The sequence below is a fragment of the Cuculus canorus genome, chromosome 1 (assembly GCF_017976375.1).
Source record: "Cuculus canorus isolate bCucCan1 chromosome 1, bCucCan1.pri, whole genome shotgun sequence".
NCBI lineage: Eukaryota > Metazoa > Chordata > Aves > Cuculiformes > Cuculidae > Cuculus > Cuculus canorus.
The window spans coordinates 119,238,138-119,262,845 of NC_071401.1; the positions used below are offsets into that span (position 1 = coordinate 119,238,138).

General features: G+C 41.9%; 2 protein-coding genes across 4 annotated transcripts in view; one reads left to right on the plus strand and one right to left on the minus strand.

The window, feature by feature from the left end:
* Positions 1 to 8,335, minus strand: part of ATG3 (autophagy related 3) — a 23,790-nt gene extending 15,455 nt beyond the window's left edge. Inside the window, exons 1-4 of one of the 2 annotated variants that reach the window (XM_009557029.2) lie at positions 8,255 to 8,335; positions 4,720 to 4,761; positions 1,407 to 1,456; positions 138 to 208 (exon numbers count right to left, since the gene is read on the minus strand). In XM_009557029.2, coding sequence (XP_009555324.1) covers positions 138 to 208; positions 1,407 to 1,456; positions 4,720 to 4,761; positions 8,255 to 8,320 — 229 coding nt within the window. In that variant the 5' untranslated portion in view covers positions 8,321 to 8,335. Of the gene's footprint in view, positions 1 to 137; positions 209 to 1,406; positions 1,457 to 4,719; positions 4,762 to 7,774; positions 7,984 to 8,254 lie in introns of those variants that run through there. The other variant, XM_054056781.1, reaches the window with a different exon arrangement.
* On the plus strand, positions 7,989 to 24,702 carry SLC35A5 (solute carrier family 35 member A5). Of its 2 annotated transcripts, none has more exons than XM_054056780.1 (7): positions 7,989 to 8,102; positions 10,667 to 10,819; positions 11,613 to 11,711; positions 13,359 to 13,489; positions 16,598 to 16,665; positions 17,841 to 18,636; positions 21,489 to 24,702. In XM_054056780.1, the coding sequence occupies exons 2-7, from the start codon at positions 10,690 to 10,692 to the stop codon at positions 21,555 to 21,557; spliced, it is 1,293 nt and encodes a 430-aa protein (XP_053912755.1). In that variant the 5' UTR covers positions 7,989 to 8,102; positions 10,667 to 10,689; the 3' UTR covers positions 21,558 to 24,702. The 2 variants fall into 2 exon arrangements, with proteins under 2 accessions (XP_053912755.1, XP_053912754.1); XM_054056779.1 differs by lacking the exon at positions 7,989 to 8,102 and adding an exon at positions 8,867 to 9,041 and having other exon boundaries at positions 21,489 to 24,701.
* Positions 24,703 to 24,708: the final 6 nt, after the last annotated feature.

A 24,708-nucleotide genomic window follows, 5' to 3' on the forward strand; every position in this document is an offset into this window, starting at 1 on the left:
TTTAATACTGCAAAGCAAAAACATCCAAAGTGCAACATATTTGCTTCCCCTGTCAAAGCAGACAATTAGTAGAGTTGATAGTGCAGTCAACCATGCAATCAAACCTAAGAATACTTATATTTAATCTTCAGCCTTACCATTTTTAGTTACCAAAAACTGTTTATCTGTTGGGAGATAAGCCTTGACTTTTAGTTCTTCTCCTGAAGCCCTGTAAAATGAAATGCACCATAAAAGGCTGAGAATTTGATGACGTGCAAACAAAAGAACTCTTCTATTTTCAATTTACATCAGGTACATTTTAAATATTTGACCTACTCTCAGAATCTGTTTCTTATGACTTTACTTTTGCCTATATAAAGACTTTGAATAGGTACAGAATCAAAAAGGTTGGCCACTCCTAACTATGGAGCCTTGGGCAAAAATGATCTTCTACTTCAAGAACTACTTTCACTTTGAGATGGCCAAGCAAAGATGGGTTGACAGAACAATCTGGTCTATGTGAAATTTATAGGAGTGACAACAACACAGTCCCAAATGTTTCTAGAAAGCAACTTCAGAAAAAGCAAGAAACAGACCTCTAGAAATGTAAAACCTGCCCACAGTCACCAGAGATCAAGCTCAAGTTCACATTACCCAAGCATTTGCTTGGTTTTAGGTTTGGAATGAGTTTGGAATGAGTCTAACATTCTAAATACCCTGTTCCAAACTGCTGGCACACAGGCTAGTTTTCTCTGAAGGAGACAGTAAAAAGGTAAGAAACAAGGATTCAAGCATAATAATTCCTCTTTCAAGGCCCTGTATAGAGCCAAGAATCTTGATGATACCAACCATGCTGAAACTACGCATCTAGGCACTGATTAGTTTCATAATGCTAGACACTAGTAAAATGTGGGGAGCACATTACTTGCAGTCTTATCAGACATGAAAGAGAAGGGATTTCTGAGGGCAAGCACTGCACAAAGTGATCTGATGTGGGCCAACACGAACAAATGTAAATAAATAGTTTTCTAAAATATACCAATTACAACTAATTCTTAGCAATTCCAGTTGGACATGGCCTTTGATTTTTCAATCACCAATACTAAGACAAGGTCAGGGAGATGAACTGCTACTGCAGCTACACACTGTAAACATACACAGTATGTACCAGCTTATTTCCTCTACAGCTTTAGGAAAACAACAAAATAAATCCAAACCAAATCCTCAGCTCAGCTACTGCTACACAGAACAATGAGCAAGTCCTGCCTGACATAAAGATATCTTCATCATAAAAACAGCAGAAGTTCTACTGCAAGAGTCCACATACTGTTCTGAAATGAGACAACTGTACAGTTGCAACCAATAGAAACACATGGAAACACAGATAGGGATGCTAGCTTTCGGTAATTCTTTTGATTTTTACTTACCATTGCCAAGTAGGGCAGTGGTGAACTAAGTGATCTCCAGCTGCAACAAACTGTTAAGGCAGGAGAAAAAGTAAAGCCCTGTTAGACACAGTGCAAGAAAATAATCTCAAATTTGTCTCACTATTAATATTTCAGTTGCACATTCCTTTGCGAGACTAGCTATTTAACTAATAACCGTTTATATCAGTTTGATGCTTTCTTTTAACTCCATTTCTCAGCTAACCATGAAAACTCAAAGACTAAATTGATCTCACCTGAAGGAAATGTGTACTAAGCAGAAAGGCAAATTCAGATAAAATTTCAAAAGCTGTGGTATTACTTATCAGTCTTGTAAGAAGCAAAAAGCCTTCCTAGACCCAATAACATTGTTTACTTTGTGATGAAGAACTATTTTTATTTGCCAGTCTTCAAAGTTTTACAAAGACAACAAAGAGCTTAATGTAAAAAAAGATATTTAATTCTCTTTCAGCGTTCAAAACAATTTTGCAGCAAGAAGAAAAGTGATACTGACATCAACCCAATGAACCAATGAGAGAATTGCAACAGAGGAATAAATAGTACACATTTTAGGTAGTGGACATCACCATGATAGTTCACCACTGATGTTAACTAAATACAGCTAACCAAGTACTTGGTACATGAAAAAAACTTGCTATTTAAAACAACTTTGTTTCAAGAAAATAGCTTTTAAAAATCTTCACTTTTTTACTTCATAGTATCAGAGATAAAGGCTTTTATAAAAATCACACCGCTATTTCAAAGTGATATTGGAAATCTCATGCTAGATTTGTGTACAAATTCAAAATTTACACAGCAAAGTCTAGTCCACTGGACTTACTTTTGTCCACATAAATTGAGGGAGCTTGCATTCAAGAACAGTGATTTGTGTGGTCTGTGCACCAACAGCTTTTGAAAATGAGGCGCACATCTATCGCTACAGTTGCTTTTCTGTCTTAAAATACCAGTCTATGACAATATACTTCCAAGCTGACCACTAGCTGTTATAGAGGGACACAACAAGACGGCAGCATGTCTGCTGTCTTCATGCCACATCCTCCAAAGTGAGGCGTATCAGCGTAGCAGAAAATGCTGCAACACGCACTGCATATAGATTAACAGATTTAATCTCTGCAGAAGTGCTTTCTTTCACTCATTTTCTAATAAAACTCTCTAGGAAAAATGAAATCCTTACTTCAAAAAAAAAAAAAAAAGCAATCCCTCCCAAAATACAAAGTTTTAAAGCTCATTAGCCTTGACACAATAACAAATAACACACAAAACTCCAGAATTATATAAAATTCTCTGTTCAAGGAAATTAAGCACTGTGGAATGAATGTTAAAAAAAATATTACTAAAGACAGAAAAAAATCAAAGTGTTCTTTGTGGGTCTAACAGATGCAAAACCCTAAAACAATGCTTGACATTTCATTTGCATTTTCTTCAGCTTTGGCAGCAAAATTATCTAGCTGGTTTCACTTGCTATTTCTCAGGAACTAATGCTATCAAATATGTGAATCGATATTGCAAAAGTGGCAAGAGATGAACTTTAGGACAAAATTTTATTTCCATTCCTGGAAAGAATGATTTTTAAGATTTGCCTGTACTGACATGTAAAATTAAAATAGGCGTTATCTTTCTGAGGTATTAACCAGTAAGAACTCATGACAGTCAAGAATTTGTTGAAATTAAATCAAATACACAGATATACAAGAAGAGAGAGTAAGTGTCAAGTTTGATTAATGCGCCATCTTTAGCCTTATCACCAATTGATTCATCTTCAGAAGAACCCCACAAAGTCTATAAAATAGTCAGTGGCTCAGACTAAAATACAGTTAAATTGAGATTTATCACCCAAGAAATCTAAAATCATTCAGAGATAACATCCAGCATTATTACAGATTACTTCAATTCTTCTTTAGTAACATCATTACATAAAGGCCAAAATCATAATGGAAGAAGAAAGACTCTCAAAGGGAAAACCATCAGATTCAGTCTCATCTAAATTTAACAAAATATTAAACTTGTATAACTGTTTCCCTTGGCTACTGCTTTGAAGGATCCAACTTATCCATCCTACCAGTATCTAACTTTATATAGAGAACACACGCTATTCATATTCTCCTACTGGTGTTGAAATGCTGCGAACTGTTTAACATAACATAGTGTGGTTCCTGTTACGTCTTAAAGAGAGTACCTTTTCTTTCAGTATTACTGCAAGGTTTTCTCCAATAGATCAAGCAGGGTTTGAGCATTCATAGAACATTTGTCTAGAATTTCTCTGTAAACAGTTATATGTGTTTTACATTTAATAGATTATAAATATACTATTATGTAATACATAAACATTTACACACACATATTATGGTTATCAGAACAGCGAAACGTCATGTTGCTAAGCCTGTTTTTCTGAGCAGTAATCTTCTGGATCATAGAAAGCACAAGTGCTTGCTTGCCATGCAGTGGAGCAGAAAAATGCTAGGTACAAACATCAGGAAAAATACTTCTGTCCACATTATCTACCTGCATCAGTCATAATTTGTTCCATCTTTTTCCGTCTCATCCTCACATTTCTGCATTCCATACCATTTTTCTTTCGTTCTACCTAACAGTCTTAACACTGTTTTCTTATACCTCTGTAAAGACGATGTATTTTCAGAGCAGCAGAATTTCAATAAGGGAAAAAGCAGAACGGGGAAGTCAAAGTAGCACTGCACAATCTGCGGGTTTGCCATTCTAGAAAAGAACCCTGTTTGTTTCTCTTTGCAGCAAACTCCTTAAAAAACTATAACTGATAGGCAGCAATCCAAAATAAAACCAGCCTGGAACAGCCTATTGAGAAAAGGGGTGAGGAAAAAAAAAAAATAATTGGATACTTGGTGTGGACAAGTATATGTAATGATTTAACCAAAGACTTGGAAGGTACCACAAGTGAGGTAAGCAGGACCTTTTCCCAAGACACAAGGTCTTTGAGGTGCTTACAGGAAAGACTATTGAAATCAATCTATTCCTGCTTTTGTCCTTAACTCCCATGAAAATGTGCTATTCACCCAGCATGAGCTTCCTTAGAAGCTTTTTGTGACAACACAGAAAAAAAGCATCCCACGTTCAGATGTCAAGCACCATGATGAATTCTGCTGTTGACCTACTTCATTTGTAGATTAAAAAGGCCATTTAAAACTACCACTTTGTCAATACTGTTTCAAAAAGCAATAATTAGTTGGCAAAGACTCAAAATGCTTAAAATGGACATATTAATTTTGAGTAAAATTTATCATCAGTTTAAAAATATATTTTGATGTTTCTAAATACTTACTTCTTCAGGCGTAATTACTCCAGTTTCTTTAAACTTGGACTCCTGCAATAAAAAAAGGTTTAGAAATGTTGAGCTTTGCTGACAAATCCAAATATCTCACTTTGGCTGGTAGAGAAAAGCATCTGCTCTGCCTTTATCTTGGCAATCGCTGATCTGTGAGTCAGCTTGGAGATAACCTCTGTCAAGGCTGACACACAGCTTATTTCCATATCCTATAATGCAAGGCCCAACAAAACTACCTGTGGCAGAATATGGGATCTTATAGAAAGAGAACACATATACCAAACATTTTTTTTTGCTACAGCCCATTAAATCAATAATGAAGAAAAGACCCCCAGCACTCAGGATTACATTTGCCACTAAGAGACAAAAAAACCCAATTGGAATTGGTGATTCTCATAGTCAGGACTCTGGGACTGTTCTGGGCACTGAGCAGCACTGCAATGCATCAACATCTGCAGTTAAGAAAGGTCATGAGTTGAACTACCCCACCAACTCTGTGATAGGAAAAGCTATTTAGAAAGACTTGGTTAGTAACTTTTTTTGTACCCATTTCTGTGCCTTCATTATGCACCCCATGGAAATGGTTTTGATTTTCTCATATTGTCATTTTTTTTTTATGGAGGAGAGACTAGATGGCAAGCAGCACTGCGATTTAGTTCTGCAAGAAGAAATTAAGTACTTTTGCGTTAAAGATGACACTTGTGAAGTTTAAGGATGCAAGATTTTCAGCATATTAAAATCTACAGTACGTGTATTTGGTTCAGACTTCTAAATCTGTTTTATTCTTTTTCTTCAAAAAAGTCTTAAGCACCAAAGAAACCTACTCTTCCCTGGCACCGGAACTATCTAAGAATGACTTTTGAAGAATATAATTTCAACTCTGGCAGAGCTCACTTCTCAAGCTTTTGCATCATCAATTACTGATTAACTTCTTGCCCTTCAGAGCTCATGATTTTTTTTTTTTTCTATCAAGACTAAAAGCAGCAACTGAAAAGTACCTGGTTTTTGGCTACAGCTTCACCCTACTCAATCTCTTTCATACAACATTCAATTTTGTATTCAATGCAATACAATATTCATGCTATATTATTACTTCATACAATATTTAAACTGTTTCATATACTACCAATTATTTCCTTTTCTCACCCATTTCTAAAGAAGAGCCACTTAACAAGTTTAAGATAAGCAAAAGAAAAGTTGTACAAACACCCTAACATTATTATGTGCAATTTAACAAAAATAAAAGGAACTAAACCAACCCTAATATAGCAGTTTAGATTGCTGTAAACCTGATAATTACCAGTAACACATTATGCAACACCACAGTGGAGACAACTTACTGTTTTACCTCAAAATTAATTATGCACAATAGACAACACGCACAAACCTGTGTTTCTGGAATTGCACCAGGAAACCAGGCAAAAATACCTATCCTCCACTCCCTGACAGTAAGTAGTTCACTTTTTCACCTCTCTGCATTCTGTGGTATGCAAGCTAGCAAGGAACACGTCTAGTGTCTCTCTGAAGTTACTAAGTTGGAGTACTTATTTCAACCCCTTGTGTAAAGGTAACACATACTGTTTTCACCTCCCATTTGTGGGAGGTTCTGCTCCTGCCTGCACCCAGTAGAAAATCTGGGTGCAAGAATTTCTCCACTATTACACCAGCTTTGTAACAGCAACTCTACTTTGGTAAACAAGTTGCTTCACCTTTCCACATCATGTCTTCACTGCAGCCCATATATCACATTGGTATGCAACTGTAGTAGGGTCCACTACCCAGGCAAGAGCACGTTATAGAGACAAGTTCAAATGATAATGGTGTATTGCTGTCTCCTGCCCAAAGATTTAAGCTGCAGGGTACAAGGCATAGAGAAAGTCACACTATAAAAATAGAGGCCGAGAGGCTGCTGTCACAAACAACTACAGTAGAGGGATTTTTTTTAAGACCTAGAAAAGGACATGCAGTGATAGGATGAGGGAGAATGGCTTTAAAGTGAAGGGGAGAAGATTTAGGTTAGACATTAGGAAGAAATTCTTCATGCTGAGGGTGGCGAGGCACTGGCACAGGTTGCCCGGGGAAGTTGTAACTGCCCCATCCCTAGAGGTGTTCAAAGCCAGGCTGGATGGGGCCTTGGTCAGCCTGGTCTGGTGGGAGGTGTCCCTGCACATGTCAGGGGGGTTGGAACTGGATGGGCTTTAAGGTTCCTTCCAACCCAAACTGTTCTATGATTTTATTCTATGAAAAACGTGAAAATCATTCATGTAATTTATGTAATTTACCTGCTGTCAAGGTAAAGCTAAGCATTCACACACGAAGTTGGATTTTGCATCAAAAAGTATTTGTAAACAGGCGTCAGGAGAGGGGATGTAGCTTAAAACTGCATAAAACCACACAATATGTGTCTGCCTAAACAAGCAGTGGCAGATGTATTGCCCATCTTTACAAGCAGGCTGTCATAACTCGCTCTCAAGAACCCAACAGCCCATTTCTCCTGTTCGGAGAGGCTTGTGCTAATACAGCATCGCCGACACGGGGATAAGCTACGCTACAGAACTTCATGCCCACTCGCATAATGGGAGATTCAGCTCTGGTTTTGTACGTCAGCTAAATAAGTTGCACTCTTCTCACCCAAGACAACCATCCCTACGCCTTCCTGAAACCAGGCTCAAGCTTATCGAGCACACCAACGCCTCTTTGGATTTCCATTGCCGGTGGAAGCTGAGCCACTTTTAATAGCAAACGGCAACAAACCCGTTAGTCCCGGAGCAGAGGCACTCGGCAGCCCCAGCTCCCCGTAAGCCTGCGCCCCCGCCGCCCTACAAGCTCCAGCCCCCGGGGGGCACCGGGACGGTAGGAGGGAGGCCGCGAGGAGGTCAGACCCCGGGAAAGGCGTTGGGGCAGAAGGAGGAACGTGGGAGGAAGCCGGGGGGAAACCGGGGCGGCTGCCCCTCGCCCCGGGCTTAACGGGAGGGGCGGCGAGGGGGGAGCACGCGCGCGCCTCTCGGGGAGCGGGGGGGAGCGCGCGCCTCCTGTCCCGCCCCGCCGGCACCTTGAGCACGGGGGTGAGGTACTCGGCCACCTCCAGCGCCTTCCCCTTCACCGTGTTGATGACGTTCTGCATGATGGTGGTGGTGCCGCCGCCGTGCGGGACACGGGCACCTCTTCCCCGCCCTTCCGACACACTGATGCCCGCGGCGGCTGCCGCCCTAGCGACGCCACGCCTTCCTCCTCCTCCTCCTCGTCCTCCTCACCAACCCCCCGCAGGTCACGTGACTCGCCGCCCTCTTCCCCCTCCCCGTGTTCTTCCCGCCCGTCTCGTGTCGCACACGCGTGACGACAGCCCCGGCGCTCGAGACCGCCTCGCGCAACGCTGGGAGGTGGGGGAAAGGGCAGGGGAGGGAAGACAGTGTTGCGGCCCTCCTGTGCATGCGCACCTCACGGCCCGCGGAAAGGGGCGGGTTGGGTCACGTGGCTGAGGGAGGGAGCGCAGAGGGGAGAGATGGGGAGGAGTCCGGCTGCCTGCACTCACGTGGTCGGAGAGGCGGAGAGAGTGGGCGCTATTTTTACGGCGTTGGGGGTGGCCGACGACAAACATGGGTTTATCGAGGAAAGGGGAGGGGCCTCAGCGACGTGGGCGTGGCCAGAAAGAAGGGTGTGCTCTGTGTAAAAGGCGCGTGATCAGCGCGGGTAGGGGCGTGGCCTGGGGCCGTGGGTGCGTGACCAGAACGGAGAGGGCACTGTATTTGCTGTGGGCATGTGACCGGAACGGGAGGGGGGCGTGGTCTGTGTTATGGAGGCGTGGTCTTGACTGTGTGGGAGTGACCAGAGTGGAAGGAGGCGTGACGATAGCAGGAGAGTGCGTGGTCCGGTCTCTGGGGGTGTGGCCAGAACGGAGAGGGTGCTGTGTATGCCGTGGGGGCGTGGCCAGAGCGGTATGGGGTGTGGTCTGGGCTATGGAGGCGTGGCCTTGACTATATGGGCGTGGTCAGAGCAGTAGGCGGAGTGTCAATAGCAGGAGGGCGCGTGGTCTGTGCTCTGAAGCACGAGAGCGGGAAATGGGCACGGTTTGTGTTCTGAGGGCGTGGCCAGAGCGAGAGGGGGCGCGGTCTGGCTTGTTGAAGGGCGAGCGGCTGCTCATGCGCATGCGCCTCTCCGCGCTCGCGCCTCTATAGTGACGGGGCGGGTCCCGCGGGCGAGGGGCTGAGTGGGCGGGGCGCGGTTCCGCGCGGTCACGTGGCCGGCTGTCAAAGAGAGGATGAGGGAGCGCGCGCGGAGGGCGGCCACGGGGGCGCGCGCAGACGGCCCCGCCCCTCCAGGTGAGCCCCGTTGGTGAGGGGCGGGGGGCGGGTCGAGGTGCCCGGGAGGCGGAGGGGGGCGGTGGGAGACGGAGGGGGGCATCCCGGTGCTGCGCGGCCGCTCCTGCGCCCCGGGCGTCGGTACTTCGGCCGCCCCGCAACCCCGTACACCCGCACCCGCCCGTAGCGACGTGGCACCGGGCGGCCCTCACAGCCCCGCCCAGCGGTGCCAGCGACGCGGAGGAGGCGGTGGGGCAGCTCGGTGGAACGGGCCGAGTCGCGCCGCCGCTCATGGGTGTTGCCAGCGACTGTAGCCGCTGGCGGTGGGTGTCGTGGCCATCTGCGAGTGTCGTGGGCGTCCACGGATGCTGCCCTTGTCAGTGGATGTTGCAGCTGTCCATGGATGTTGCAGCTGTCAATGGATGTTGTGGCTGTTCATGGGTGCTGCCCTTGTCAACGGAGATTGCAGCCATCCATGGATGCTTCTGATGTCAATGGATGTCGTGGCCACCCACGGATGCTGCCACCATCCGTGGATGTCGTGGCCGCCCACGGATGCTGCCACTGTCGATGGGTGTTGTGGCTGTGCACGGGTGTTGCGGCTGTGCACGGGTGTTGCTGCTGCCAGTGGATGTTGTGGCTATCCATGGGTATTGCCACTGTTGGTGGATGTTGCAGCCGTCCCCAGATGTTGCCGTTGTCAATGGATGTTGCCACTGACTGTAGACCCTGCCCTTGGGTGTTGCCACTGTCAATGGGTGTTGCAGCCGTCCAGAGGTGTCACAGCAATCAGTGGGTGTTGGAGCCATCCACGGATGCTGCTGCTGTCCATGAATGTGGCCGTCCATGGATATTGCCCTTGACAGTATATTGTGGCTATCCACAGATGTTGCTGCTGTCAATGGGTGTTGTGGCTGTTGATGGGTGTCGCTGCCCCCATGGATGTTGCCACTGCTGATGGGTGTTGCCATTGTCAATGGATGTTGCAGGTGTCCACAGGTGTAGTGGCTGTCAATAGATGTTGCTGCTGTTAAAGGGCGTCTCACCCACAGTCTGCTCAGAGGGTCTCTCCTTCCTTCCCCCAACAGTTGTTTTTTCAGGCCATTTACAGGTCCACCAAGTAACGACACGGCTGGAGACAAGAGAATATGGGTACAGCTTGGGCTTTGCCTCCTGGCAATCAGCCTGCCTTCTTTGCCTCCAGGGCACAAGCTGGCGCTGAGTAAACACGAGGTCATCCATGTGATGCTGCACTCACTACACAGGTGTAAAACTTTTCCTTGCTGGAACTGGGAATGAGAATGCTTTAAAAAATATTGAAGGAAAGTAAGCACATAAATTATTTAATCCCCTTAGCTAATCAGTATTCCGTAGATGCACTCTTCTGACAGACTGGCCTTTGTGCTGCCTTCTGAATCACTATGTATTCGTTGTTTATGCCCCTTTGCTAGTCCTCAGCATATCCTTCTCTATCCCCTAATTTTTTTTTTTCCCCAGGAAAAAGATAACTGTAGAATGTGATCATGGCTTGTGATGTAAGCATCTTTGTATAAAACAACACAAACCAATAAAATGCACACAATTCACGTGTTTAACCAGTTTCTGGAAGTACTATTCATGGGGCATCTTTATTTTGTCATCCAAAGGGCGTTGACAGCAAGACAGCAGAATGAAGACCACATGCTGTAGTCGATTTGTGCTTTGCTCCAAGACAACTGCCTATACCTTTCTGCTTGGAGGAGTGTTTATTGCGCTGGGCTCAAGTCGAATCCTCCTGATGAAGTATTCTGCCAATGAAGGTGCTGTTGGGCAATAAGCATAAAATAGCTTAAATAAGAAAGAATTGATGTTTGGGGTTAAAAGGATACCCAAAAGCCTAGTTCTCCAACTGCAAAGTACTTAAACATTCTGATATATAAATAATCACGTGTATTTCTGTACCGGAAAATTTCTATATAGGTATTGGTCAAACATAAAGATAACTTGGGGTGCAAGGTGCATGATACGTGGAGATGAGGCAATGAGTTATTTTGTAACTGATTTTCAAAGACTAAATTGTTATGTAAGCACTATCAAAGGTACATATCTTGACTGAAATATGTCTCTCCCAACAGGCTTGAGAGAAAAGTGGTGTCATAGTGGGTGTGTGCTATAGCTTGCTACAATTACTGCTTCTGCTTTTGTCAAGTATTAGCAAAATATGCTAACAAAGAAAATATATGGTCCTAGAAGAAGCTTGCATCATCCTGGAAGGCATTTTTTCTGAGGGGGGAAAAAGTAGCATATTGCTGTTTGGGGAAGACATTCCCATTTTTCACATTCTTTGAAAACAGTGATGTTCCTGAGTTCTTCCAAAAAGTTCAGCTGTAAACTGGGACAAACCATGAAAGATTTCAACTCAGAAAGGAGGCCATTCATAAAGTCATATATCATAAAAATTGGAATGGTTATAATAAAAGTTCTGACATAGCCTTTTGCATTTATGGAAAGTGGTTAATATTCTCGAGGGGTTAAATATAGTTTCTTGGTCTAGTTGTGAATACAGGTGACAGAATCTGATTGTGTACTCTCTATGATTTGCTGATCCCACAGATAACAAATATGATTACCTTCCGACAACAGTAAACATATGTTCTGAAGTAGTAAAACTGGTCCTGTGTGTGATATTGGCACTGTGGGTTAAGAAAAAAGGTAAGTACCTGGGTTTAAAATAACTAACATGTTGACTTCCTAAGATCCGCTGTACTTCAAATCCCATTTTTATTTTTAAGTGTTTGAATCACATGTAGTAGTATGGAGGAGGTTCACTGGAATTGTCTTCCACGCAGAGTTATAACTAAACTTTACTTTTATAACTATACTTTGTGATGTAAATTCAGTGTTCTTGATTTGTCTGTATTGTGGATTAAATGGGGACAAGTAAGTTGAATTAGTAAGTGTAACGAAGATACAGTCTAACGTTTTCAGAATTTTAACACAGTATAAGAAAGCTAGGATAATATGAGCCACCTCACTGTAAAGTTGTAGCTGAACAGAGACTCATAAATTGCACCAGCTCAAGGACTGGCCTTTATGTTCTGTTGTTAGGATCACTTTTGTTTAAAAGCACTGCCATCTTCCACTGAAGGGGCTTTGTGTGTGCGTAGTGGTATTTCAGTCAGAAGCAATATATCAATCATATAACTCAGTGTAGCTTTATTGTGAAGTCAAATCTTGGGGCTGCTGCTCAGGAAAACTGATGTCAGGCTTCACTAGCTACTTGTTTTGTATTGCAGGCTATTTGTCTTTTTTGTTTCTTGGATTTTTCTGCCCTGATGTAAAAGGGATGGAGGTTAACTTCATAACATTTCAAAATGGTAGAGAACAGTTGTTTAGATTGGAAGAGGGTGTCAGGCACTGGAGACTCATGTTAAATTGAAGCAATGATTTTGTCCACTTCTCTGTCTAACAGTCATGGCTCTGGCAAGCAGATGAAATTTTTACCACCACCATTTAGTACAGCCATACCTAAGATAGTAAATATATTCAGTGTTTGCCATCATTGGCTACTTATGATTACATGTTTTCTGGTTTTCTTTCATTTTTTTACTTCCTTTTTCTTTTTTACTTCTTTCATTCAGATGTCGAGTTTTGGTGAACTAATGTGTCGTTGGCTCCAAAGAGGATTAGATAATATTGTGTGGTCTTAAATCTGTGCTAACAAAGTACTTGTGTCATCAGTTCTAGAGTAGTCTATGGTTTATCATGGTCTTCCTCCTAAAGTGTGTGCCCTGAATACCTGAGTAAATATCGTTGTCTGTCCTTTATTTTTTCCTGCTTACCTTATATTACTTCCTTCTTCCCATATATTCTCTTTTTACCCAGATCTTTGCTGTGTGCTACAGGTACTGAGTTCTGTGTTATTTTGTATTTCTGATGTTACTGACTGTCCTTTGGGCACTATATGGACAGATCCACTGGCTGTTATTGTTCCAGTTCTAGATTTGATGTAATCAATAATGATGTCGCTACTGTGTAGGGGCTTTGGGGTGCACTTATTGGCCTTCTAAAGAATCGTCGATAATTGAATTTTTGCTCCCAGTGGACAAATACTCTGATGGGGGTGAATAGTTCCTTGATGTTTTCTCTGCTGGAGGAAGGACATCAATGCCCATAGACACAGAATTGCTTCTCTTGCTGTGTGTTCCACCCTGGATCTGTCCTCTATGTTGCCAAAGGGCTGTGGTACCTTAGTTTTTTCAGTCCAATGGTGTTCCTGAAAACAGAACAATGCTACCTATTCTGTTATAAGGGAATGGTATTTCAATAATAAGAAAGATGTCCTTCTTTTCCTTTCAGAGGGTTGTTTGGATCCCTTTGAATGTCTTTCCTGGAAGAATTTTTGGAATTCCATGAAATGGTCCATTCCTGCCTTTCTTTACTTTTTGGATAACTTGATTGTCTTCTACGTACTGTCCTACCTCCAGCCAGTAAGTATGCATATGCTGAATAAAGTATCTTCCATGTCTTAGCAGTAGGTAGCGTTGCTGTTGGAGTACCAACAGTTGTAACATTGGCAAGGCAAGATTTGGAGGTAAAAGAGTGATATGTTACTTGACCAGCCAGATCTTCCCTTTTTCTTGTCCTCTGATCAGTGTTGTACATCTCTCAGTGGAGGAGAGATTCTCTATGTATTCTCTTCATCCGAAGTGATGCAGAAATAGGATGAGTTCCTTAAGTACTAGGCAGTTTTTCAGTGCTTTCTCTCCTTTGGTTTCTCAAACTCTGTATTTCTCTTTCAATGCATTTGTTCTTCTTGCAAGTATATAAGCCACACTTTTCTGTGCTTCTGTGCCTATAGTGCTTTTACCACTTTATGTATGTGACTTCACATGGTGACTTGTTTTCTTCACTGATTCCAAAGAGAAGTGTGTAAATGGAAACCAACAGAGGGAGTAAGTGTAACTGAGGAGGGGAGGAAGAAAACTGTTTGAGTCTTAATTTTTCCATTTGTATATTAGCTAGTTTTAAGCACAGCATTTAATTCTTCGAGCTACATTCAGCCTTTTGGATTAATCTGCATATGCTCAGGAAATAGTACAGATTTTGTGCTTTCTTTTATTTTCGTATTAAGCTACTTTTTGTTCGGAATCTGTGTTTGAAGTTGGATTGAAGCGGATGGTTAGTACTCACTATAAAATACTGTGGCTGCGCCTGTTTGACATTAAAAATAAGTATAAATATTTCTGTTCCTTCTCTTTCAGAATTTCTCTTTTAAAGTGCTGACCTTTTAGGTATGCACTTCTGTCAGGGACGTACCAGAGTCTAAAATAGGACCTGACTGGTAAAATCTGATTAAATTCAAGAGCCAGATATCTTAAAATAACATGCACAGGTGCTTAGTTCTGCGGTTTGTTATGGGGGGAGTGAGTTTGGTGTTTGATGGTGTTTGTTTTTTTCAATTTTAGGAAGGGAATTCAGCTATATTGTTTGCAATAGCAGGGCCTGATGTGGGGAAAGTTACATAAACACTACTGCTTTCTTAGACAATTTGATTTGGGTAACTTAAGGTCATCTTTTGTAAAATATACCACTTATATATTTTACAAACACATGCACATGCACATCCAAAAACGTTGTCTCTCTCCTCTCCAAACATGTGCTCTAAGATTCCTCTTTTTTTCAGAACTCTTCATGTCTTATAACTTTTAACTGGATATGTTTTATGAGGGTTAGCTGAAATTGTAACATTATCGTGGTAAACAAGTATTAAGAGAGATAACTAAATGCTTAGAATATCTTGACAGCATACGAAACCATGAAAGTGAGGAGATGGAGGCAAGATGCTTGAAAGAAGGCAGTCATACCTGACTGAACTTGGTTTCACGTGACTTTGCAAACTAAAGAGGTTTGGGACTAAGCAGTACCTGGGTGAGCAGTTGTTTGAAGTACAGAGTTGGTCTTATGAGATTTTTTTTTTTGCTTGAAGCTTCAGCTGTAACTATGGATACTCTTTAGTGGCTACATTTTCTATTTTTTAGAGGCTTAATTTGTGACATGTAAGTTAGTGGCATAGTGATCTTTGGTAAATTTTTTTCTTATTCCTTCCTAGGACAAAGGTCTCGTGAGGCCTCAGAGAACAAAGCAACTCAAGATGAATTCCTAATAACTATTCAACTATAGATTTTGATCATATTAGGTTACCAGAGGTGTAGGATGGAGGGCTTTGACTGGGAAGCAAAACCAGAATATACATGAAACACTTGTACATTTTGCATCAAGCTTCTTTTTTTCCAGAGTGATTTCTGCTAGTTCCAGGTCATTTGTTTGTTCAGTATTTTTCTCCTTCCACAGTGTTCACCTAACGTGAATATTTATTGAGTTGTAATCTTGCAAACAGAAAATTAAGCTGTAGTTTCTTAGGCATAAGTCTTGTGTCAGTCTTCAGCTTACTTGAGACCTTGTGTCTCGGTGTTTTATCATATTTATTATTGAGCAGATATCGTGTTGGAATAGAGTGGAACTAAGGTAATGGGAAAATGGCCTGTGCTTTTCCTGTAGTGAATGAAAAATACTCTGCTTTACAGAATTTTGAATGTGGAAATGCTGATGAAGTTTAAGATATATGGGTTCAGAAGCAGAAAAAACAGACTATGTTTTTCTTTAAAATTGTTAAAAAAAAAAGATCTCATTCTAAGGCTGAATTGGGGTAAAGAGTTAGATGCCTAGATTTTTGTGCATCTACTGACTACACAGGGCAGTCATGAATAAAACACAATTGAGGAAACACCTCCACCCCAAAAAAGAACCTTTTTTTCCCCTGCTGGTGCTGGTAGATTTTGATCTTTAACAGTAACTGCAGGGCCTAAAAGTGCCTCTTTTTGGCCCAGTGCCCCAATATAGAATGTCTAATACAGAGACCAAAAAAGACAGTCATTGACACAAGGAATTTGCAACTTGGGATCATAGGATTGTCTTCAGTTGCGCTTTGAAACAAGTGGATTTTTTAGTACAGTTGCAGTCTTGAAAATTCAAGCCAAGCACCTCCTTACCTTTAATTATAAATGATACAGCAAATGCACTTGACATGCAAGAAGTTTATTTTCTACAACTGCCTTGTGCAAGTCTGGGATTTCATGAACGCTACAAGCTGGCACTGCAGCCGGAAGGAGCCTCACCTTCCCCTGTTCTTTTTTTTATTTTCATTTTGGAGTAACTTCTTCCTTTGTCCTGACACAAATGTTTTTGCAGCTGACTGGTCAGCCTGGCTGGGGAATTGATCTCACTGAAAACTAAACTCTTTTCTTTTTTGAGTAAGTTTTCTGCTGGGTTACTTTCTTCATATCTTTGTTTCAATACCGCTTGCCTCATTACAGTGGAACTTTAGTCTCTGTATTTTGCTTAAGATTTTGAAATGGGACTTGAATGTCATTTTAGGGGCCTGTTATTCTACCACTTTGGTAAGGAAAAAAATTCAGTACCAGGATGATGCTTTTCACTCTGGCACCTTGCAAAAAGGTGGAGACTTGAATCCAATAGGCTTTTCATGCCCACACTCTGTCTGGAGTATAACTTTGTTCCGATGCTTCTCCTTCTAGGCAATGGCTGTACTCTTCTCAAATTTTGTCATTATAACAACAGCTCTTCTCTTCAGGATAGTGCTAAAGTAAGTAGTATTTACTGAAATAAATGAAATTTTCTATCTTCCTAGCCAGTATGAAGAATTTAAGCTATCTTCTTTTTCTTTGTCTGATGGGAATGGTGATTCTCTTTTCTTGTGGCTATACCAACTTGGGGAGAGATCTCATGTTTCATGATCAGCAGTACTTCTTTCCAGTCTGTTGTTATTCTTAATTAAATGTAAATGTAGGCTAACAAAAGGGGATGAAATGTGTAATTGTGAAAGATGGAGGTGTCTTTAGTAATATTGTGCCAGCCCTGATTGGTTACCGGTCAACTGCACAGTGTGTTTCAAAAAGTACTTATATGTTCCTTCTTCATTATTCATGTGACAAAAGCCAGACTTTCTGTCCTATGTGTTCCACTTTGCCCGATTTGTGCTGTTGATGATGTGATTTAGATTCAGAAAAGACTGACAGGGAAATGGATATTAACTTTGCGCTCTCCTCGAAATGTCACTTGTGTTGAATGTAGAGCAAAGATGCCTTTTCTACAGATGTTAATATACCAAAAGTGTCTGATAGTCCGACTTGAAATGTTTTTTCACAGCTGTTTACTTTTATGACTCTTGTGATGTGACAGTTTCCTTAATCTTCCAAATTTCTGATTTTCCTGAAGATAAACAGACTTCACTTGAGTGAAAAAAAAAAAAAAGTATAAATAGCTCGAACAGTCTTATAAATTGAATTCATAGGTTTATCTGATTTACCGTCATAAAATACTAGAAAAGAGCACAAAATCTTGGGGGAAAAGTAAAATATAGTGAAAGATTACCAAAGAAAGAAGCAGGTAATTATTTGAACATCTGTGGTTTCTTCTTATCTATGTTCCCATGGAGACAACAGTTGCTTTTACGTGATCAGGCAGCCAGTATCTAGAACCAACATGATCTTGAAAAACTCCTTAAACTATCTCTCTGGAATATGCCATTTTGTGGTTTTGTGATCACCAGACTGGGGCCCCATTGTCATAGAAAAGTATGCTGCGCTTTGGCATTTTACTGTCAATTCTGAAAAGCCAGGATTTTTCTTTGCATCTGTGTCGGTCTCCTTTTCTGTGCCATGATGTCTTTTATGTGTTTAATAGAACTTGTTCTCCTGTTATTTAATTTGTGCCACTGTGTTTCTAAAATTGGTGGCTTTTTTTTTTGTCTACTTCTAGGCGAAAGCTCTCTTGGGTACAATGGGCATCTCTGGTGATTTTATTCCTGTCCATCGTTGCCCTGACTCTTGGAACTGGAGGACATCATCAAAGCTTGGCTGCACACGGATTCCATCACAATATGTTTTTCAGTCTGTCTAACCACTGCCTTCTCTATACTGGACCTGAGGAAGCATGCCTGGAAAAGGGCAACTGCGTAGCACCAAGTTTCCTTCACAGCTTCCAGTGGAATGTCACCAGTACCATGGCAGGAGCATTAAAACCTCTCCGTCTTAGCTTGGGCCATCTGCTTATTCTAGTGCAGTGTTTCATTTCTGCCCTGGCTAACATCTACAATGAAAAGATCTTGAAAGATGGGGATCAGCTTGCTGAAAGCATCTTTGTGCAGAACAGCAAACTCTATGCTTTTGGGGTGCTCTTCAATGGCCTGATGCTGGGGCTGCGGACTAAGGACCGAAGGCTGATAGAGAATTGTGGCTTCTTCTATGGGCACAACATCTTTTCAGTGGCTCTCATATTTGTCACAGCTTTCCTAGGGCTGTCTGTAGCCTTCATCTTGAAGTTCCGAGACAATATGTTCCATGTTATGACTGCTCAGATCACTACTGTTATCATCACCGCAGTCTCTTTTGTCATTTTTGACTTCAGGCCTTCTCTGGAGTTCTTTTTGGAAGCACCTGTAGTACTTCTCTCCATATTCATCTATAATGCCAGTAAACCAAGGTGCCTGGAATATGCCACTTTGAGGGAAAGGGGCAAACTCGTCCAAGGAGATGCATGGGAGAGGTCAAGTGGGGTAAGGCTTTTCAGTGCATGTTTCTTCTGCTTTCTTTTTTGTTTCACCTCTATTCTGTGGAATGTTTGCAAGATTCATTTTGCATGTGACTGCACTCATCCCTGAACTCAAACACCAAAACTCCACAGTATTTTTTAAAATCTTTTAAACTCATTAGGTATTGTTTTGCACGTGCCACTTTTTCAGTTCATGAAGTCACTGCTTTCCAGCTGTGACTGTAGACTGTCCTGGGAGCAGCTTTAGCTTTGTACAAATCCTCTCTTGAAACCTTTGTAACCAAAATACTTTACTACTCCTGGGCATCCAGAAGTTGATGCCTGGGAAATAATTCTAGCTAAGTAGAACTGATAAATCTGTGTAGCTGAGCCAACACCATGAAGAAGTTAATATATTTAATATTATTCTTTCTACTGTAACAGTCAAGAAAAAAACCTGAAGAAAAAAAGGTAGAGTTTAAATACAGAGTTTTAACACATTTTTTTTTTCCTTACAAAGTGTTTAGTCCAGGCCCTTTCGTAGTTTTATTTTTCCTAATTTACAGAATCACAGAATCACTAGGTTGGAAAAGACCTCTAGGATCATCAAGCCCAACCATTCCTATCAACCACTAAACCATGCCTCTGAGTATCTCATCCACCCATCTTTTAAATACCTCAAGGGATGGTGACTACACCACCTCCCTGGGCAGCCTGTTCCAGCGCCCAATGACCCTTTCTGTGAAAAATTTTTTTCTGATGTCCAGCCTGAAGCTTCCCTGGCTCAGCTTGAGGCTATTCTCCCTTGTCCTGTCCTCTGTCACTTTGGAGAAGAGGCCAGCTCCCTCCTCTCCACAACCTCCTTTCAGGGAGTTGTAGAGAGCAGTAAGGTCTCCCTCAGCCTCCTCTTCTCAAGGCTAAACAACCCCAGTTCCCTCAGCCGCTCCTTGTAAGACTTGTTCTCCAGCCCCTTCACCAGCTTCGTTGCTCTTTTCTGGACACACTCCAGAGCCTCAACATCCTTCTTGGAGTGAGGGGCCCAGAACTGAACACAGTATTCGAGGTGCGGTCTCACCAGTGCCGAGTACAGAGGAAGAATAACCTCCCTGGACCTGCTGGCTACGCCGTTTCTGATACAAGCCAAGATGCCATCAGCCTTCTTGGCCATCTGGGCACACTTCTGGCTCCCGTTCAGGCGGCTGACAACCAAGACCCCCAGGTCCTTCTCCTTCAGGCAGCTTTCTAGCTACTCTTCCCCTAGTCTGTAGCACGGCATAGGGTTGTTGTGCCCCAAGTGCAGGACCAAGCATTTGGCCTTGTTAAACCTCATGCCATTGGCCTCAACCCAGCAGTCCAGCCTGTTCAGATCCCTTTGCAGAGCCTCCCTACCCTCCAGCAAATCGACACTTCCACCCAGCTTAGTGTCCTCCGAAAACTTACTTAGGGTGCATTTGATCCCCTCATCCATGTCATTGATAAAGACATTGAACAGGGCTGGACCCAGCGGGACACCACCTGTGACAGCCTCCAGCTGGAGTTAACTCCATTTACCACAACTCTTTGGGCCCAGCCATCCAACCAGTTTTTCACCCAGGAGAGTGTGTGCCTGTCCAGGCCAGAGGCAGCCAGTTTCCCAAGCAGAATGCTATGAGAAACTGTCAAAGGCTTTATTGAAGTCCAAGAAGACTACATCTACAGCCTTTCCCTTATCTAGTAGATGGGTCACTTTCTCATAGAAAGCAATCAAGTTAGTTTGGCAAGACCTGCCTTTCGTGAACCCATGTTTACTGGGCCTGATCACACAGTTCTCTTGCATGTGCTTCATGATAGCACTAAAGATCACCTGTTCCACAACCTTCCCTGGCACTGAGGTCAGACTGACAGGCCTGTAGCTTCCTGGATCCTCCCTCTGACCCTTCTTGTATAACATCAGCCAGCCTCCAGTCAAGTGGAACTTCCTCAGTTAGCCAGCACTGCTGGAAGATGATGGAAAGGGGTTTGGCAAGTACATCTGCCAGCTCCCTCAGTGCTCTTGGATGGATCCCATACGGCCCCATAGACTTGTGAGTGTCTAATTGGGCAAGGAAGTCTCTAACCACCTCCTCTTGGATCATGGGGGCCTCATTCTGCTCCTCTGACTCCTGGGTCTGTACACAGAGGGAACAACTTTCGTTGCTATTAAAGACTGAGGCAAAGAAGGCATTAAGTACCTCAGCCTTGTTCTCATCCTTTGTCACAGTTGTTCCCTTTGCATCCAATAAGGACTGAATATTCTCCCTGATCCTCCTTTTATTGTTAATGTATTTATAGGAAGATTTTTTGTTATCTTTCACCAACTTGGCCAGTCTGAGCTCTAGTTGGGTTTTATCCCTTATGATTTTTCCTCTGCACAATCTTACCTGCTCCCTGTAGTCTGCCCAAGACGCCTGTCCCTTCTTCCAAAGTTCATAGACAATCCTCTTCTTTTTGATGTCCACCCATATCTCCCTGCTCAACCAAACTGGTTTTTTTTTCCTGACGGCTCATCTTCTGGAACATGGGGACTATTTAGGTAGTAATCTAGTTGTCTAGAACATGACAGGGAAGGCTTGCTCTTAGATATATCTGCAGTTCAACTGAGCTAAGCAGTCCCTCTCAGAAGGAGGAAGAGTTAATGCCTGTGTACTTAAAAGTCTGCATGTACCGACATGTTCTGTAATACACATTGCAACCAGCAGAGAGTGCTCTATCCATTTAATGCTAAGAAACTGTAAGGAGTCTAAATTATAGGATTTTGATATGTGACAACCTCAAAATTAATTTTTTTTTTTTTTTTTTTGTATTACTAACAAAATAGCTTTTGCTGACATTGTTCTCTTCTCCTTTTGTTTTTTGCAGGATGGAGAAGAATTTGAGAGACTGAACAAGCCAAGCAGTGACATGGATACAGATGAAGATTCTCTCTAGCATATAGCTGTCTCAGAGAAGTGTTATTACTCCTGCTGAGAGAATGTCAATATTTTATTCAGATAGAGAAGGGCCATTTTTCCCCACTTGGGAACAACTGAGATTATGTTAGGGTTGGATGCCATAGGTGGATGAGGAAAACATTCAGGCCATATATATGGAGAGTTGTATTCCCTCATCCTATCCATGTAAATCGGAAATTCAAAATCTGCTGAAAGAAGCAAAATTTGCAACTGATGTAAACAAGAGGAGGCTTGGACCCTGGACTCGGTGATCTGGGTGACATATCATGCATTGTGAAAGGCAGTCCCAGACTCTAACCATGTGTCTTTCACTGCTTTGATTGACTGTCCCAAGTCACTGTGACTCCTATATGAACTCCTTGGTTAGGAAAGCAGAGATAAAACTGTTCTCCATCTTGCAGAAGTGATATCAGTGATTGATGTTTTTGCTGCATCTTCCAATGTACAAACGCTCCAGTAAGTTTTCTTTTCAGGACTTAAAATGTACTAATAACCTCATAAATAATGAATCATGTTGAAATTTATCATATTTTGGCAATTCAGATTGACATATCCCTAGCTGAGTAAAAGAGTCCACCTGAAACGACCTCATCAAACTTTCAGTTGAGAATGTATAATAAATTTAATCATTTTGGTTAACGGTATGTTGATCCTTCAAACACGCAGATCTCTAGAGTGTGATTTGAGATTAAATCTCTAAGTTCTGTCTTCATTTCTGTTTTTAACATTAGTGTAACTCTGTACTGACTCCTGTGGAGTCCTTTCTTTCTGATTTTCTCTGATGTGACTGACAGCAGAATAGATCTCGCTGTCTTCAGCTACTACTTCTCGCATTTCCAGCGTGAGACTGCTGTGTGCCTGTCTCCCAGTGTATGGGGAAATGAAAATCTGAAATGCCTTTGTAACAAACAGTGAATTTTACATCCAACTTATATGGCCTAACTTTGAATGACCTTGAATAAAACAGAAGTGTGTTGTACACTATGAATGCATCACGGGGTTGTCTTTGCATTTAGAAAGGCTCTGTACAGAGGCCTAATTTGTGCTGAGGCTGCTATCAGAAGACAAATATTATGCAGCTATGGTGATGCCCTTCAACAGCTGGAGCACTGAACAAGAGGGTGTAGGTGGTACTATCATTTCTTGTTGCTCCACCCTGTCTGACTGATAAGGTCTTGGTTTCGTTTTGTAGGGAGAGAAATCATTGTGCAGAGTGCCAGGCATAATGAGTCACTGAGATTCTTGCTGGATCAAGTTTTGAGTGAGATGAAGAGTACCTTCCAAATAATTCAGAAAATTTTAGAAATGGGATGGAAATAAGCATGGAGATAAGAGACTCTTGGTATGTTCCTAAAGCCTTTTTCATCAGAACGGTGGAAAATATGTTGTTTTATAATTTCCTCCCTTCAGAAATGCGTCTTTCATAGTTGAAAGATACTGTCAAAAGAATTCTTAAGAAGATAAGCAGTGAATTCAGTGTCAAAGCCTCATACCACCGTGTAGACTAATCAGTTAGTGATGCATTTCTTTGTGGACTGAAGATACTTCTGCCTTTGTTCCCCTCTGCCAACCTATTTCCAGATTCTGTCTATAACAGCTTACTTATGCAAACCATATTGATGGCTCATTGCTATATTAATTAACATACCTCCTGTCACTGATCCATCAAGAGGGGAGCCTCATTCCATAAGTGATTTTACTATGAATGTAAAATCATTATTCTCATTTCTTTTTTCTTCTGGGTGTATTTTTTTTTCTAGCATCTATCAAGAATAACTGTACAAACTGAAGTTACTGTTGTGGTTGAAAAATTTTTTACAGCTGATCTCATGGTGCTTGTATAATAGGCCATTTCCACAAAAGGAATCCTAGTTGTTTGCATCTGTACAGAATGAATAAGAAAGCATATTTCAATGTGAATTCCAGAAACATGGCTTTCATTGGTTTATGATGTTCTACTTTGGGAAATGAAACTTCAATGCAAAAAAACACCCCAAACTAATGCTGAAACTGTTAAATATTTAGTTGCTGTAAGACATTTTCATTTTTTTCCATTACATACAGCTTTTCAGTGTGCACCTGCCTGAGTTCATTGTCTTTTTTTCAATCATAGCTACCAACTTTAGCAGGTATTTCCAAGAAGAGTGAAAGTGCTGTTATCTTTAGATTGCTTTGCATTTACATGAGCAGTAGCATTTTACATGAACTTTTCCAGAGAGTTTTGCCTTGGGTTAAGTCAGAACTCAGAAATCAGCCTCATGCCCCTGACAGCAGAACATTAGACCAAAGAGGAATATCTGAAAAACCACATTTGACTCTCCTGCTTGAAATATCTGCCTTAAGAAAAATGAGATATGGAAATGACTGATCTGTGGATTCTAAAAGTGCACTTAGTTCTTGCTTTCAACTCTTGTCCTGCTTAATGATTTTCCCTCTATGAATTTCACCGATGCTATCATGCTTGGCTTATTTGCCAAAGTCTTAGATTGCACCAAGATATCAGGTATATAACTGTTGATCCAATCATTTACTTGCACTATAGAGTTGGTCTTGTCTAACATGTAGAAATCTTTTTGTTGTGTTCAGATTGGAGGTCTCGGAGATTCTGTTGGATTGGCCAGGCAGGTTTCTTTTAATAATGGAGGACAACTGTTTATCTCCTTTGAGGCAACAGGAATGTTAACTGCTGTCTAAAGCTGGGTAAGGCTTTGCATCAACACAGCAATAAAAAAGTGTGCAAAGTAACTTGAAAGCATAACCATGCATTTCTCCGCTGCTGTGTTATCTATGGCAATAGTCAAATTTGGTGCGTACATGAGGAAGTGACTCAACAATTGTCAGCTGGAGAGCAGTGCTGCTTAGCAAGGAGGAACTGTTGTATGGAGTTATATATTTCAAGTAGATCAAGTCGATCCCACTTGATTATTTCCACTGTGTGGTGGACCAACTCCATGTTCGGAAGGTGACTATTTTTCTCCTCCAATGACAGTAGGGAAGTTCGTGAGGAGGTTTTTGGAAAGCAGCATTAGTTTGGCATGTAGTCTTTAATGAATACTTTGGGCAGAGAGCTCTTTCTGACCCGTGATTTAGAGTCCAGATTCACAAAAGTTTGAACTTAATTTCTGCTG